Source organism: Crocodylus porosus, unplaced genomic scaffold (assembly GCF_001723895.1).
Source record: "Crocodylus porosus isolate Cpor-Errol unplaced genomic scaffold, CroPor_comp1, whole genome shotgun sequence".
Lineage (NCBI taxonomy): Eukaryota > Metazoa > Chordata > Crocodylia > Crocodylidae > Crocodylus > Crocodylus porosus.
This window is the reverse complement of record NW_017728938.1, coordinates 1,344,919-1,359,242: the sequence shown is the minus strand read 5'-3', so window position 1 is coordinate 1,359,242 and position 14,324 is coordinate 1,344,919. Positions and strand designations below refer to the sequence as shown.

Below are 14,324 nucleotides of genomic sequence, written 5' to 3'. Positions count from 1 at the left end.
GTACATGTACCACAGGCTGAGAAACTATGGCGTAAACATGTGTTTCAGGTGACCTGAAAGGGATTTTGCCCCATAATCCCAGCCTAATTTCAGGTTGTTTTCAGGGTACATACTACGTTACTATGATACCTACTGCATTACATCTTTATTAGTAAATACACTTTTTTTATGAAATCCCAACTCTTTAGCCTGCGTAATTCATTATTAACCTTTAAGTGTGTAAGGATTAGTTTGGAATAAGGAACCAGGAAGCGGGAACAAGAACTGGGCATAAGGCACGAACTTCAGCCTCCGAGCGAGGCCTGGAGCAGCCGGCGGGTGGCAGCCGCGGGCTCGGCCCCAGGCCGCCGTGCAAGCACCGGACGCACGCCGGGCCGCGCTTGCAGCAGCAGGCCCCGCCAGGCGGAGCTCCGCGGCAGCGGCAGACCCGGCACCAGACGGCGGCCGCGGGGGGCGGAGCCGCGACAAGGGCGGGACTTGGCTGCCGGGACCACGCCCCTCCCGGCCGCAGGGGAGGCCGCGGCAAGCCCCGCCCCTCGGTGACGTGTGCGCGACGAGAGTGGAGCGGCGCCATGTTCGGGCCCGGAGAGATGTCCCGGGGCAGGGGCGGGGTTGCGGGCGGCTCGCGGGAGGCGCTGGGGTCCGCGGCCCGCCTGGCCTCTTCCGGCGCACTGCTGCAGGTACGCGGAGCCGGGTCCCGGGCCCCCGGTGGCCGTGCGGGGCAGCGGGGCCTGGTGCCGCAGTCGCGCTCGCGGAGCCGGCGGTTTTCGCCGGGCAGCAGCGCCGCTGTGTCGTGTCCCACAGTCTGGGATCTGCGGCCGGCGCTCGTGTAGCGGGGGCAGCCCCTGACTGCGGGGAGCGGAGCCGGGGGCTGGGCTCCTGCTTGGAGCTTCGCACTGACCTTCTGTGGCAGCTTGTGCCTCTGCTTCTTCCAGGTCGGGCCCTCCCCGTCCCCTGCTGTGCGCGGGGATAGCGTCGTGTCCACTGCCGCAGGCTTCGCGGGGGTGCGTGTTCAGTGCCCCCTGCCTCCTTGGCCCCCGCTTCTCCGCCCCTCCCGAGGCCTTACAGCACTGCTCCAAAGGGTTGCTCTCTCCAGCTCTTCCCCATCACTGACAGCCGGCTTTCTCCCAGCTGGGGAGGGTGGGGACCACTGGGCAAGCTGAGTGATTGGCCGGCTTCTCTGGCAGCAGTGGCCCCCTCTGCTGTGGTGAGCAGAGCAGCAGTTCGTGGTCCTAGCTGGGCTGCAGCTCTGCTCCTTGATGGGCTGTCCAGCTACTCCCTCCCCTCTGAGGTGCGATGCTGGGGGAGCAAGAGAGCTCCCTGTAGTGCTGACATTGCCTGGGACACTACAGAGATGTTTCAGGCAGGAACATGTTTGTAGTGCCACAGGTGGAGTGCACATGTGCGCACCTTTTTAGAGCAGCACTAGGCCACACACAGTCCTTCAAACCCAGTGTCTGCCCACAACCTTAGTAGTGTGTTTTCTGATTTCATAGACATTAGGGCTGGAAGGGACCTCATAAGATCATTGAGTTTGGCCTCCCTGCCCAAGGGGCAGGAAGTCAGCTAGGGCCAAAGGGTCCCAGCAAGATAAACATCCACGTTTCTTGAAAGTGTCCAGAGTAGGTGCTTGCAGCATGTCTGGGGGGAGTCTGTTCCGGGCCTTGGGGGTTCAGCAGTAAATAAGTTTTTCCTTATGTCCAGCCTAAAACGGTCTTGCAGGAGTTTGTGACTGTTGGACCTTGTCACCCCCCGGGGTGCTCTGGTGAAGAGGTGTTCCCCCAGATCCTGATGCACGCTCCTGATGTACATATAGGCTGCTACCAAGTCACCCCTGAGCCTGCGCTTCTTTGGGCTCAAGAGTCCCCTAGCTTGCAGCCTCTTTTCGTAAGGCCTGTTCTCTTGCCCTCTGATCACGTGCGTAGCTCTCCTCTGGGCTCTTTCAAGCTTCTCCACGTCCTTCCTAAATTGTAGAGCCCACAATTGGATGCAGTACTCCAAATGCGGCCTCACCAAGGCCAAGTAGAGTGGGAGGATGACATCCTGGGTCTTGCTTGAGATGCATCGGTAGATGCAAGCTAGAGTTGTTTGCTTTGCCAGCTGTAGTATCACACTGGTGGGTCATATTCATCTTGTGGTCAGTCAGGACCCCCAAGGCTCTTTCGGTCATGATGCTAGCGAGGTGTTGTGTTCAGCACTGAACATAATATGTGGTCATTTGCTGAAATTGCACCTTCACATTTTCACAGAAACTGAAAAACGACAGTTTTCACAATCACAACGAAAAATGGTGTTTGCTGCTATTTCCCACAATTGCCAAAAACCAGGAAAAAAAACTTACTAAAAATAAAATGCTGGTTCCCTACTGGGAACCAGTGTTTCTCACCAGCTGCTGCTGCCTTGCCCAAAAGCCTGCTGGTGTAGAGGAAGGTGCTGTCTAGTGGAATGGGGATGAAGGGAAGCAGGCAAGACGATGGCTACCCCCTCATCCGTCTTTCCCTGGTGGGGCTTCTTTGCCAGTCAGTGGTGAGAGGCAAGGCTGCATGAAGAGCAGCCCTCTCTGCCAGTCATCGGGACTGAAGAATTTAGCATGTAAGATATCCGTTTTAGGTTATTTTTAGTTGAAATGTGCTACTTAGATAGTATGTACTAAAGTTACTGTCCCAAGCATGGGTCCATTGAGCTGTTGGTCATTTGTAAGCTGAGCATTCGTTCTTTGTCCTCCTCAGCTTTAAACGAATCAATATGATCTAGCTTCTTTGTAAGATTTATCTCAGTTTGTATTTAAAAGTAGTTGGTGTAGCTTGTCCTGTTTGCTATTTTATTCACAGATACTGTTCCGAGTGATTACCTTTGGCTTGAATGCATTTACTCTCCGTTACTTATCAAAAGAAATTATTGGCCTAGTGAATGTAAGGTAATAAAGAATAACAGAAATTAATTGTGGTAAAAGCCTTTATAATTCTGAAGGCTACTGCTTCCAGTCAGTAGTTTCCAAAACCTTTTTGACTTGCAGGAGTTCTACAGTGAAATGTTTAGTACTGTTTTGAGTGACGTGGGAATATTTCTGCCTTTAATATGATGGACATGTCGGTCTACTTACTCGCTTTTGAAGTTATTCTCTAGATTCTTATGATTCTATATTGGACATACAAATATTAGGCGCTGGTATTGACAGATAAGTGAGGTTAAATATTTCATTTTTCTCTACTCTTATGGGACCTACCATATTTATTCCAACATAAAATGAGGAAAAAGCCCATTCTCTTACATTCACATACAAGGAAAGCTCATTAAATAAATTGTCTGTCATTAAATTGCTACCAAAAGTAGCATGTGCCCAGCAACGGAATCCAATTATAAAGTTGATAAATGCAGCCAACACTGAGCATGACAATAAAGTTCTTGGCTTATATTGGGCAACATGCCAATGGGAACCTATCACAAGGATAGGTTAGTGTAACCAGTCTGAATAAGATATATGGTAGTGCCCATTGTGCTCAGCCCCCTTCAGTGCCCTTTTCCAAGTCATGGTGAGCTACTACATTGAATATATTTTGACTTTCTCTTCACTCCTAAGTTGGACCTTTCTTTCCCATTTCCAATGAGTTCTGTTTTTTCACCAACATTAAATGTCTGGCAAATATCACTGAATGCGGTCCCAAACAGCTTATGCAGAATCCCTCTGTCACTCCCTCTCTCAGCTTGTCTCTTATGATTAGTGTGGCCCTGCCCTCCATGAGATGGAGCCGGACCAGGTTGCCCTGCTTGTCATCCATGTGTACGTTTTTGGAGAATCTTACGAGTTGTGACAGGAACACCCATCGTGAATAGGTGTGCCACTAAATAGCACATGGATCCTTTTTGGGGGTTGTATATGGAGTACACACACATACTGAGCAGTGCTGGGATATGGTATCACCATGGCTTAAAATGCTGTTATCTCTGCTGCGGTCCAACCCAATGAACTATATGGTAAATCATGAGCCTTTTGGCTTTACACTAATGTTATCGTTTGTATTATATACAACTAAGCATAGAAGTGCTGCTTAAAAGTGTACTTTTGAATTACCTCTGCTAAAATTTGCAACAGTTTCAGAAGAGGTAAGCTACATCAGTTCTGGATAAACTAAGGCTATGGGTACCTGTAGTCATTTTCCGATATGCAAGTTAGTGCAGGTATGTTTGTTTTTAGGTCAGTGTTTTCAGATATGATTCTCACTTCTATGGGCTCAGAGAGAACAGGGTCTGATGGTAAAGAAGGGGGTAAGGGCTGCAGGGGAAAGAAGTTGTGGGGGCAGAGGGCAGGTGGTCTGTCTGATCCTTGCCCAGTTTTATTTTCTCTGCTGTAGCAGTGGAAGGGGGGAAAATTCAAGGCAAACCTCCAATAATTAGGTTCTATACCTGGACAATTTTAACAAATTTATAAATTTTCCTTATATTGAATCAGATTATTGGGGAGAATTATCTTTTATTTGAGTAAATATGGTATGTAAATGTTTTCAGGTAAATCTTGGAGTACTGGTTCAAAAATCTAACTATGTTGAATCCTTATATTCTCTTAAAAGTTAATAGAAGCTATATATTACACAAGTACAATAAGAATTATTTATTAGTATCTATAGAATGATACCACTTTTTAGCCCGTTGTGGATAAGTAGGTCCGCATATTATATATTCTTTTTGGTGAACACAAATCTGTTAGAATAAATTCTTACGTCATGTTCACAGCTTTTACAGGCAGTTATACCTAGTAGTTTTATGTAAGCTTTTGGGTTAGTGGCGTGTGGTATTTGTCACCACTCCAAGCATTAGTTAGATGACACATATATTTATTCTTTAGGGAATTTGTGAATATTGATATTAGTACTGTCTCTGGTATAACTATAGAAGTTGGTATGCACAGGGGTCACTTTCTCTCTCTCTCCCCTTTCTTTAGGCTAACACTGCTTTATTCTACAACTGTTTTCTTAGCGAGAGAGGCATTTCGCAGAGCTTGCCTAAGTGGAAGTACAAGGAGAAATTGGACCAAAACTATTAATCTGCTGTGGTTAACGTAAGTTGTCCTTTAACTTTTTTGTTTATTCTAGTTAGGGGTGCGCCGATAAAGATATGGGCCGATTTCGATGGCCAATTATTGACCAACCGTGTAGGCCGATGCTGATCCAATTGCTGATATGCGGCCCAGTAGCATGGAGAGCAGTATCTGGCTAGTAAGTCTGTTGTGGGGAAGGGGCATTGGGGGGGGCTGCAGATTGAGACCCCCCCATGGTGAGGGAGGGAGTGGGGCTTGGGCAGGGGCAGGCAGTGCTTAGCTGGCATGGGGCAGGGCACAGGACAGAGCTGGCAGCTCATCCAGGGGACAGGGAGGGAAGGCTGCAGCAAATTTTGGGGAGGCTCTAGCCGTCACATAGCCCCACTCTCCCAGTGCCACTGCTGCCCCCCCCCCCCCGACCCAGCCCAAGGAAAGCCGCCGGGAAGAGGCTGGAGTAGCCCTGGCCCTGAGCACGCAGTGAGCAGCCAGCCCTCCCCCTGTGCACCGATCTGAGGGGCACATGCCCCCCATGCCTCCCCCAGGGGTATACAGAGTGGTGGAAGCCATGCCCCCCATTCCCTGCCACCCCAGGATGAGCTGCTGCCCCAGCTGGGCAGCATCTGCCCCAGCCCTACTCCCTCCCTCACAGCGGGGACCTCGAGCTGCATTCATCGGCTCTCCCAGAGTAACCCCCCCCCACTGGAGTAATAGGGTATGTGCAGGAGTACCTGATTCCAGTGGTGGAAGTGTTGGGGTAGGGGCACAGTGATCTCAGTGATGAGGATTTTTAAATCTGGAAGCATCAGGGGCAGGAGCAGGAACAGGGGTCTTTTAGAGGCATGATGGGTCTTACTTTGTTGTGGGGCATGGGGGAGCAAGCTACATCTACAGTGAGGTAGCACCCTGAGTACTGGGAGTAGTAGGTCCCTGGAATGCTTTGAGTGTTGGGAGTAAACTCCCAGTTCAAGTATCATGCTTGGGAGCATTTTATCCAGTTGGTACCTCCATAGGTTAGCCTTTGGAAATACCTTGAAGGTGTTTCAGAACTGCTCAAATACTGTTTTTCTACACCCATGGGGTTTCATCATCATTAGTATATAGTATGTTATGAAAAGATTTGGTAGGCCTTCTAGTAGTCTTTCCTTTTCTGGGAAAGAATTAAAAAAAATAAAAAATAAAAAAGGATGCGTCTTAGAGAGAGTAAGTATTCCCCTGAAGGGGAAGAGACTGTCATTAGTTTCTTATGTGAGGCATTTGAGAAGGGCTAAAAAGAATAAAAAAACTTATTAGAGGGATTGAGGGTCATAAAATTTAGACTATGTATAACACATTTGCATAAATCTTTTCATTTTCAAGTTTTAAATATTCTAATTTTAGTATAGTGTCAAGTTAAAACATTTGTGAAACAAAGGACTCAGCATGTAACGTTTTCACTGTCTGCTGTGCTTGGAATGAAGTCATTTAGGTCCCCTTTATGTGTGCAAGTGAGGGTGCGATGAGATCTAATGCACAATCCATACAATTGTTCCTCCTGCCATGCCATACATGCATGGTACATGCATGGCAAGAGGTGTGATTGTGGGATTGTGCATTAGATCCCATCACACCTTATTGCCAGTATAGGGGGAGCCCGATGCTGGACTCCCCCTGCATTGGCAAGAAGCGTGCTCCCACATCTGGGAGCTCCCTTTGCTGACAAGAGGAGCATGTGCAGCTGGGACTGAGAATCCCCACAACTGATGGGGCTTTCAGTCTTGGCTATGCATGGGGCATAGCCATGACCAAGAGCCCTGTTAGCTGTTGCACTCTCCACCCTGCAGTTGTGGGGTGCTGCTGTGGTCTCCCAGCTGTGGTTGTGTGTGGAGTGCCCTGCAGTTGGGAGATCACAACAGCTGTCAGCTGCTGCCTGGAGCGACTTTGTACTCCTACAGCTGGGAGACCACATTGGCTGTGATCTCTCAGCCCTTGGGGGTGCATTGTGCTCCCCAGTGGCTGGGAGATCACAGCAGCTATGGTCTTCCACCCACAGGACTGCATACATATGCAAATTAAAGCTGGATAGAATCTAGCAATAAAGTTATGTCACATTTTTGAGTAATAACTTTATAGCTGCTTGGATCTTTTAAGGCACGATAGCTAATTTGCATGAGCAGCCAGTCTAAATTTAACTGTGCAGTTCAGAAGGTAATTGTGCAATAAATATAACATGAAGAAAGGCCTTCAGTCTTTTTTCCTTTTTAGACAACGCTATTATCCTGTTTAAAAAAAAAACTTGTTTAATATTAATTTTCTGTATGTTTTCTTTTTTCCCCATCTGCCCCTAAAGAGTTCCTTTGGGGGTGTTTTGGTCTCTCTTCTTGGGCTGGGTCTGGCTACGGTTGCTTGAAGTACCTGATCCGGATGTAGTTCCTCACTACGAATTTGGAGTAATTGCATTTGGTCTCTCTGCAGTTGTTGAACTCCTAGGAGAACCATTTTGGGTTTTAGCACAAGCACATTTGTTTGTAAGGCTTAAGGTTAGTAATATAAATACATATAATGAATGTTTTCTTTTTTTATTTCTACAAGTGGTAAATAAGAAATTACAAAAATGTTTAACATGTTCAAATGTGCTACTGCATTTAAACATAACTTTTGCAGTTTACTACTGTAAAGCTTGATTAAATCAAAATTGTGGAAGAACATGAGCAAGAAAAATAATTATGTTAAACTAATATGAAAAGAATAAACCTTTTAAAGCCAACACATGTCAACACATAGACACATTAATATGTAGGCATGAGCTGACACCAGGCACAAGGTATAGACATCAGAGTGTCCATTTCTAGCATCTGATGAAGGAAGTCGTTTGTGAACGTTCATGTATGTCTGAACTCCTTGGACTTTAAAGTCCCACCCTGGCCTGCCTTCTGCCTGCCTTCGGATTAGCATAGCTAGCTATCCTTATAAAATAACTTTTAACTGAGGAAGGAAGTAATAGTTCCATTATGTTTGCATTTTAATTATTTTGGGATATTACCTTTGAAAATGCAGCATTGCAGAAAATGAAGGTTTTTCTTTTGTAGAGCTTTTATTTCTTTACTTCCCCCTTTACCAGGCAACAGTTAAGGAACACTTATTGAGATAATCAAAGGTGGCTCAGGATTTTTTATTACACATTTCTGAAGAAATAAAATCAGAGCTGTGTGGCAAAATTCTTCTAGCTGTGAAAATCTCGTATCTAATATGTATTAATATTGTCTACTTCAGGTACAGTTTGAACAGAATGTCAGATCTTTTTGCTGCTGTGAATAATTGTGAATATATTTTTTAGGTAATTGCTGAAAGTCTTTCCATACTCTCCAAATGCCTTCTGACAGTCATTTTAGTAGCTCTCCTTCCTCACTGGGGACTTTACATTTTTTCTTTGGCTCAGGTAAGTTTTTAGCCTTCTGTCTTGTAGATTTGTGATTCAAGCAAGCTTCTTTTTGATTCTTGTTCTTGTATTTAGCTTATTGTCTAATCCTGAAAGTACATGGAGAATGTTTTTGGGGGTTATGGAGACATCTGTTGTTCGCTAATATTTGTTTATTGACTTAGCACCATGACCCACTTTGCTTTAAGAGAAGCACATAAGACATCATTTTCGCTGTATGTGTATGCATTCTGCAAATAAGGACATATTGTCATTCTTTTTTTCTAATTTATTCACATAACCTACTGATTGATAGACCTAATCATAAAATTGCCTTGGTATTAATTCTAAGGAATATTACTTTGATTTTCTACCAAGGGCAGCAGCAGATTACCTTGTCTTAAAAAGTATGTTGCTTTAACAAACATTAGTGCTTGCACATCTTCCTTATTCCAAAAAGATTAGATTGCCTAGTTCAGGGGCAGGCAAAACATGGCCTGCAGGCCAGATCCAGCCATTCTATCTGGCCTGTGGAGTCCATCCAAAAAGCAATTATTACTAGCCCATGGCTACCCCTCTGAAGGCCAATGGGAGGTGGGCTTTCAGAGGTCGTGTGCCATTGGGCTGGGTGGGCTCTGTGCCTCCACATGCGGCTCCCTGCTGGAGTCCTGGAAGCCCCACATGGAGGCATGGATCTGGCCTGAGCTGATGGTGTGAGGCTCCCAACTGCAGTGCCAGGAACGCTGAATGCTGTGTAGAGACAGCCCAACTTGGTTTGAAGGTGCATGCCAGCTAGCCAAGGTGGGTGGGCTCTGTGCTGCCATGTGCAGCTCACTGGATTCAGCGGAAGCCATCTGCTGCCAAGGGTCTCTGCCTGCTGTGGGAGAGGAGTGGCCCAATGGCCTACTGCCTGCTGCTGCCACCAGCAGCAAGGTCTGTGTGCCATGAAGGAAGCCATGTAATGGGGGGGAGCCACAGACCCTCCCACAACCCCCACACATATACCCTCCCTCCCCCCACAACATACAACTTACAAGAGTAAGACTTTATCTTGAGCTATTACTAAATCACCTCTATGTATATTACACAAACACACATAAATCAGGATGGTAATATTTTTTTAAATAAAATTAAAATATGTTATAGTAGATGTTTCATTTTTAGTGTACATTTTTTTTTCCTGGTTCCAAGATGGCAAACGCCCCCCGTCCAGAAGGACTACTACTGGGGGAAAGTGGTGGGTGCAAAGAGGAAAGACCAAGTCGGCGATCAGGGGGCAGGGCACTTGCCAAGGGGTGGGGCTACCCTTGTGGCTCTCAACAGTTCACCAAAAGTCATTAAGGAGCTCTCCAGCTGAAATAATTGCCCACCCTTGCCCTAGTGTATGATATATGAAATCTGGAGGCCTTAAGCAAATAATATCATTGGTAATTTTGGGTAAACATGTTTACATTCAACAACTTTAATAACTGTCACTTAATTTTAGAGAGAGCTCTCCAAACTAATAAAACTTTTGTATAGATGAACCTGTCTGTTGTTTGTTGAAATTATGGTAGGGTTTAAACCCCATTATGCTAGGCATGATACAAATATACTTAAAATACCTGTCCCAAAGACTTCATGATATTTCACGGTCCTTAAAGACTGGGTCATGGCATATTTTGTGGCTTGAATCAGGATTCGCAGTTAACTGTATTCCTCTGTCAAGTACAAGCTTTAGAATTTAGTTCTAAAGACAGAAGCTGTCCTTTTATTATTTTATTTATTTTTGTATTCTTCTGTCGTGCACAGGGGTTTGTTTCAGCTAATGTAGTTGGGGTTTTTTTTAGTATGATTCTTTACAAACTGACTAAAATAAGTTTAGTATTAGTCATTTGATGGATTAATTTTGACTAGCTGGGAATACTTCTGGGAATAATTCTACCTGTGTGAATTATAGAGTAATGTTTTTTTAATTACAGCTTTTATACACCAGTGTTCTAGTGCTGTGCTATGTAATTTATTTCATGAAGTTTTTGGGTTCTCCTGAAGCAACTAAGAAATCATTTCCGGTTTCTAGAATGACAGCTTTGTTACCCAATTTGGATGGAGATCACGTAAGTAGCAGATTTTTATATTCAGTCCATCTTGAAGGAAACTTTAAAATTGTCCTGGTTGACTAATGAGACACTGTTGAAGTAGTATTCACCTTAATGTGTGTGATTTGAAAGGATGTATTTTTACTGTGGAAAAACAACTGGGCAGGAATAAATACAGTAAATAAATAGTTCTGCTAATGGTACTTTTATTGCTTTTAAATCAAAGCCATCAATTCAATACAATCAGCTGTTTCCCTCTACCCCGCAAGCACTCTTCACAAAAAAAGAAATGAAACCTATTACTAAGCTTTTTTGTTGATACAGAATTGTTCATGGAAACACAAAACACATTTTTTAGTGTTTTGCATAGTCCTTTGGTTAAAAATGTAGCTAGATGTAGTACTAAGTAGAATGTGTATTAGATTTCAGCAAAGTTAGTTTCTTTCTAGCTAATATTAACAGAGCCAGTGTGTGGTTTCCTATTAACTTTTTACATGCAAGGTGTACCATACTACAAACCTTTCACCACAGTTCTCCAGAATTTACTGAAGTCACATAACTTGGAGCGATAAAATGGGGATGGAGAAAGAAATTAAGAGTTACAAGCAACAAGAAAGATATTTCAGGTGAGGTTTTAGGCAAAAGAAGCATATGTACAGGAAAGTAGTTCCAGGTGGCATAAACTGCAGAGGAGGATTTTCAAATTATGAAATTTGTGTGAGTAGTACTGGGTGGCACCTTAAATTACAAATAGTTTTAGTGATTTCACTGGAACTTAGCTTGAAGTAATGTATTTATGAATGTGAATGATTGCAGAATCTGTGTTGGCTGGCTTGTGGGATTCCTTGAGGGGCTGGGAATCTGGGGGTGGGACCAGTGACAGAAATATTAAGCTCCACAGCATCCCAACATAGAGGCATAAACACCTCCTAGGGTTAATGTTACTGCCACTTGCTCTGTTGCTGAATCTGGTCTGTGAGGAGCCCTGAAGTCTGGATTTGGTCTTGGGGACTAAACGAGTTTGACATCTCTAGTTTAAGTGTAAGGCCCTTTGAATTGCTCCAGACATTGAGAATACAAATGCATGTGGCTGGAGAAATACTTCAAAAATGTCCAAAGCACTTTAAAAAGTGATAAATTGGGTAAAGTATTCCATTTCCGTCTACTCGTCTGGGACCTATTTAAATTTTTCTTGGTAAATCTTGAAGTACTTTAAAAGTGATCTCCAAAATGATGAACAGCATTGAATTGACTGAGCACCACCACTACTAGCTTTCATGTTGATTTTTGAAGGGCTGTAGCAGGGAGGCAGACTTGGGATTTGCGGGTGGGGATGTCTGCATGGCAGTGAACTGCTTCAAATAATCTAGTGTTCTGAACTAAAGCAGAATTTGAATCTACTGTATGTCTGTGCATGACTATAGTAAAGGGTAATAGAAAACCAACCCATCTTTTAGATACTTGATAACATTTGTAGGTATTAATGAGAGCCTATTTCAGTGTTTGGTTATTAGAATTATTTTGAAAATCATCAGATTTATAGAGAAGCAAAGTAAAGAATTAGTGAGGCTATGTGGGTTTTTATACTTTTGGTTCCGTTCCCCTGAAACTGTGAGTAAACCCAGTTACATTTCTGAACATTATTGAAATGTCCTCATATTTGAAGGGTAGAACTTGTGTGACAGCTCTGTATTATAATTAAGAAATACTTTAAACATAGCATATGTGGTGGAAAATGTCCACCATCCTGTGTAAAATGAACTATAAAATGAGTCTTATATAGCGGGGTTTCTCAACCAGTGGGACTCATCCCAAAGTTCCTCTAGGTGGGACTCTGGTCACAGTGGTGAAACCTGAAGTACCATGGCAAGACTTCTGATTTTGCTTTTGCGCGCTTTTCTGATTTTGCTTTTGGCCTCCCCTCTCTCCCCGCTCATTGACCGGTGGGACCAGGTTCCAGGATTTTTTGACCTTACATGGGTGGGATGTAAGGTACAAAAGGTTGAGAACCAGTGTTGTATAGCATGCCCCCAGGTGCCTGGGGGAAATCAGCAGGAGTGTAAATATCCAAAAAATTTAAATCCTTTTGTATTGTTTGCTATCATAAAAAATATTTGGGATCCCTATTACAGCACAATGTAGTTCTTTTTCCATAAAATATTTTTTGCCTTGGAAATTAACTCCAGCTGTGTGACTGAGATTGCTAGGATTGTATTCCTTGGTTTATTCTTTTGCTTTCTTTTCTAATAGTTATCCCTGTGCTGCCAGATGCCTACATTCTTTCCAGGATCACATGATTTTTGTGAAGTTTATAATTACAATCCACTTGATAAAATCTGTACTCCTCAAAGCCTTCTGTTTTTCAATCCCATTGTCAAATGACACTAGCTGTTTATAGTGTTGCTGAATTGCAGCTGTTTAGCAAAGCTACTTAATATCACATCCTATACTTGCTCATTCCCATCTTTCCATGCTCCCCATGTGGTTAGCTAATAGAGAAAAATCAAATTAAATGTTTGTTGTTTTAAAGGGTTGGTACGGGAAGTGAAATTGATGATTTAAAACTATTATGAATAGGATGGGATTGGAACATGCTTAAAACCTTTTAAAAGTAAGAACATGACATTTCCCCCATTCAAAATGGATGCTTCCATTACGGTTGGTTAATAATTTCTGAATCTAATATTTGTATTAATGTGATTCTCTTAAGGCAGTGGGAACATTTTCTGGTAACAGATTAGCTTGGGTCCAAGACAGGCCAGTACTAGGACCCTACAGCCATTTGTTCTTCCTCCTGTCTGGCTGTAGTGCGGCACAGGGGGAAGCTCCCTGCCACCCAGCTACAGCATGGCATGATGTGGGCAAAGCCCCCTGCTGCTGATTGCTGTTGAAACCCCACCTGTCACTGTGGGCCTGATCCAGGCTGTGGGCTGTAGGTTGCAGACAGATTTGTAACATTTGTATCAATATCAGATGATACCCATATGAGGTGTTAAAACGTAACTTATATCTTTGTGCTTCTGTCCTACTACAAATGAACCTGTTTGGTTCTAGGTTAAAGTGATTTAGTTAATTTGTATTGCTACTGAATGATAACTGTTAGATCTTAACAGCTGATGCATCCTTCCCTTTTAAAATGGTTAAAAATTATCGCTGTCCATAGCCTTAAATATAAATTGAACACATAACCACTTCTTTTTGTTCCTTGCTGAAGAAGATAGTTCTATTTAAGTCTTAATTAAACAAACCAGATGAAACATCTAGTTATTACCTCTAGAAGTTAGACCATGAATTTACTACTTCTCCAACAAAATTGCTAGATGAATATTAAGTACTTGGTGTAGTGATCTGAAAATTTGCATTCTTGATTCTGTCAGCATTGCTGCTTTCTGCTGCTCAGCAAATTCCCCAGGGCATATTTCTCATGTTAGTGCTGGTGATCTCACTGGGACTAAAACCTGGAGATTCCTGGCTAGAGAATCTTCCCCTCTATTCAGGGTCAGACTGATTGCCACATTTGGGATCAAGAATAAGTTTTACCCCATGGTCAAATTGGTAGGAACCGTGCATAGTTTCATACCTTCTAGGGTCGGAAGGGACCTGAGTAGATCATCTAGTCTGACCCCCTGCCATGGCAGGAAAGAGTACTGGGGTCAAACAACCCAAGCAATGATTACATCTAGCCTCCTCTTAAAGACCCCCAGGGTAGGAGTCAGCACCACTGTGTTTGGAAGTTGGTTCCAGATCCTAGCTGCCCTGACCGTGAAGTAGCGCCTCCTGATATCTAGCCTAAATCTACCCTCTGCCAGCTTGTGAC

General features: G+C 43.9%; 1 protein-coding gene across 2 annotated transcripts in view; it reads left to right on the top strand.

Annotated features, from left to right (window-relative positions):
* Window positions 1-557: 557 nt before the first annotated feature.
* Window positions 558-14,324, top strand: part of RFT1 (RFT1 homolog) — a 43,224-nt gene continuing 29,457 nt past the window's right edge. The window contains exons 1-6 of one of the 2 annotated variants that reach the window (XM_019547430.1): window positions 558-680; window positions 2,832-2,917; window positions 4,940-5,056; window positions 7,362-7,551; window positions 8,349-8,450; window positions 10,391-10,525. In XM_019547430.1, the coding sequence (XP_019402975.1) occupies window positions 573-680; window positions 2,832-2,917; window positions 4,940-5,056; window positions 7,362-7,551; window positions 8,349-8,450; window positions 10,391-10,525 (738 nt within the window). In that variant the 5' untranslated portion in view covers window positions 558-572. Of the gene's footprint in view, window positions 681-2,828; window positions 2,918-4,939; window positions 5,057-7,361; window positions 7,552-8,348; window positions 8,451-10,390; window positions 10,526-14,324 lie in introns of those variants that run through there. The other variant, XM_019547431.1, reaches the window with a different exon arrangement.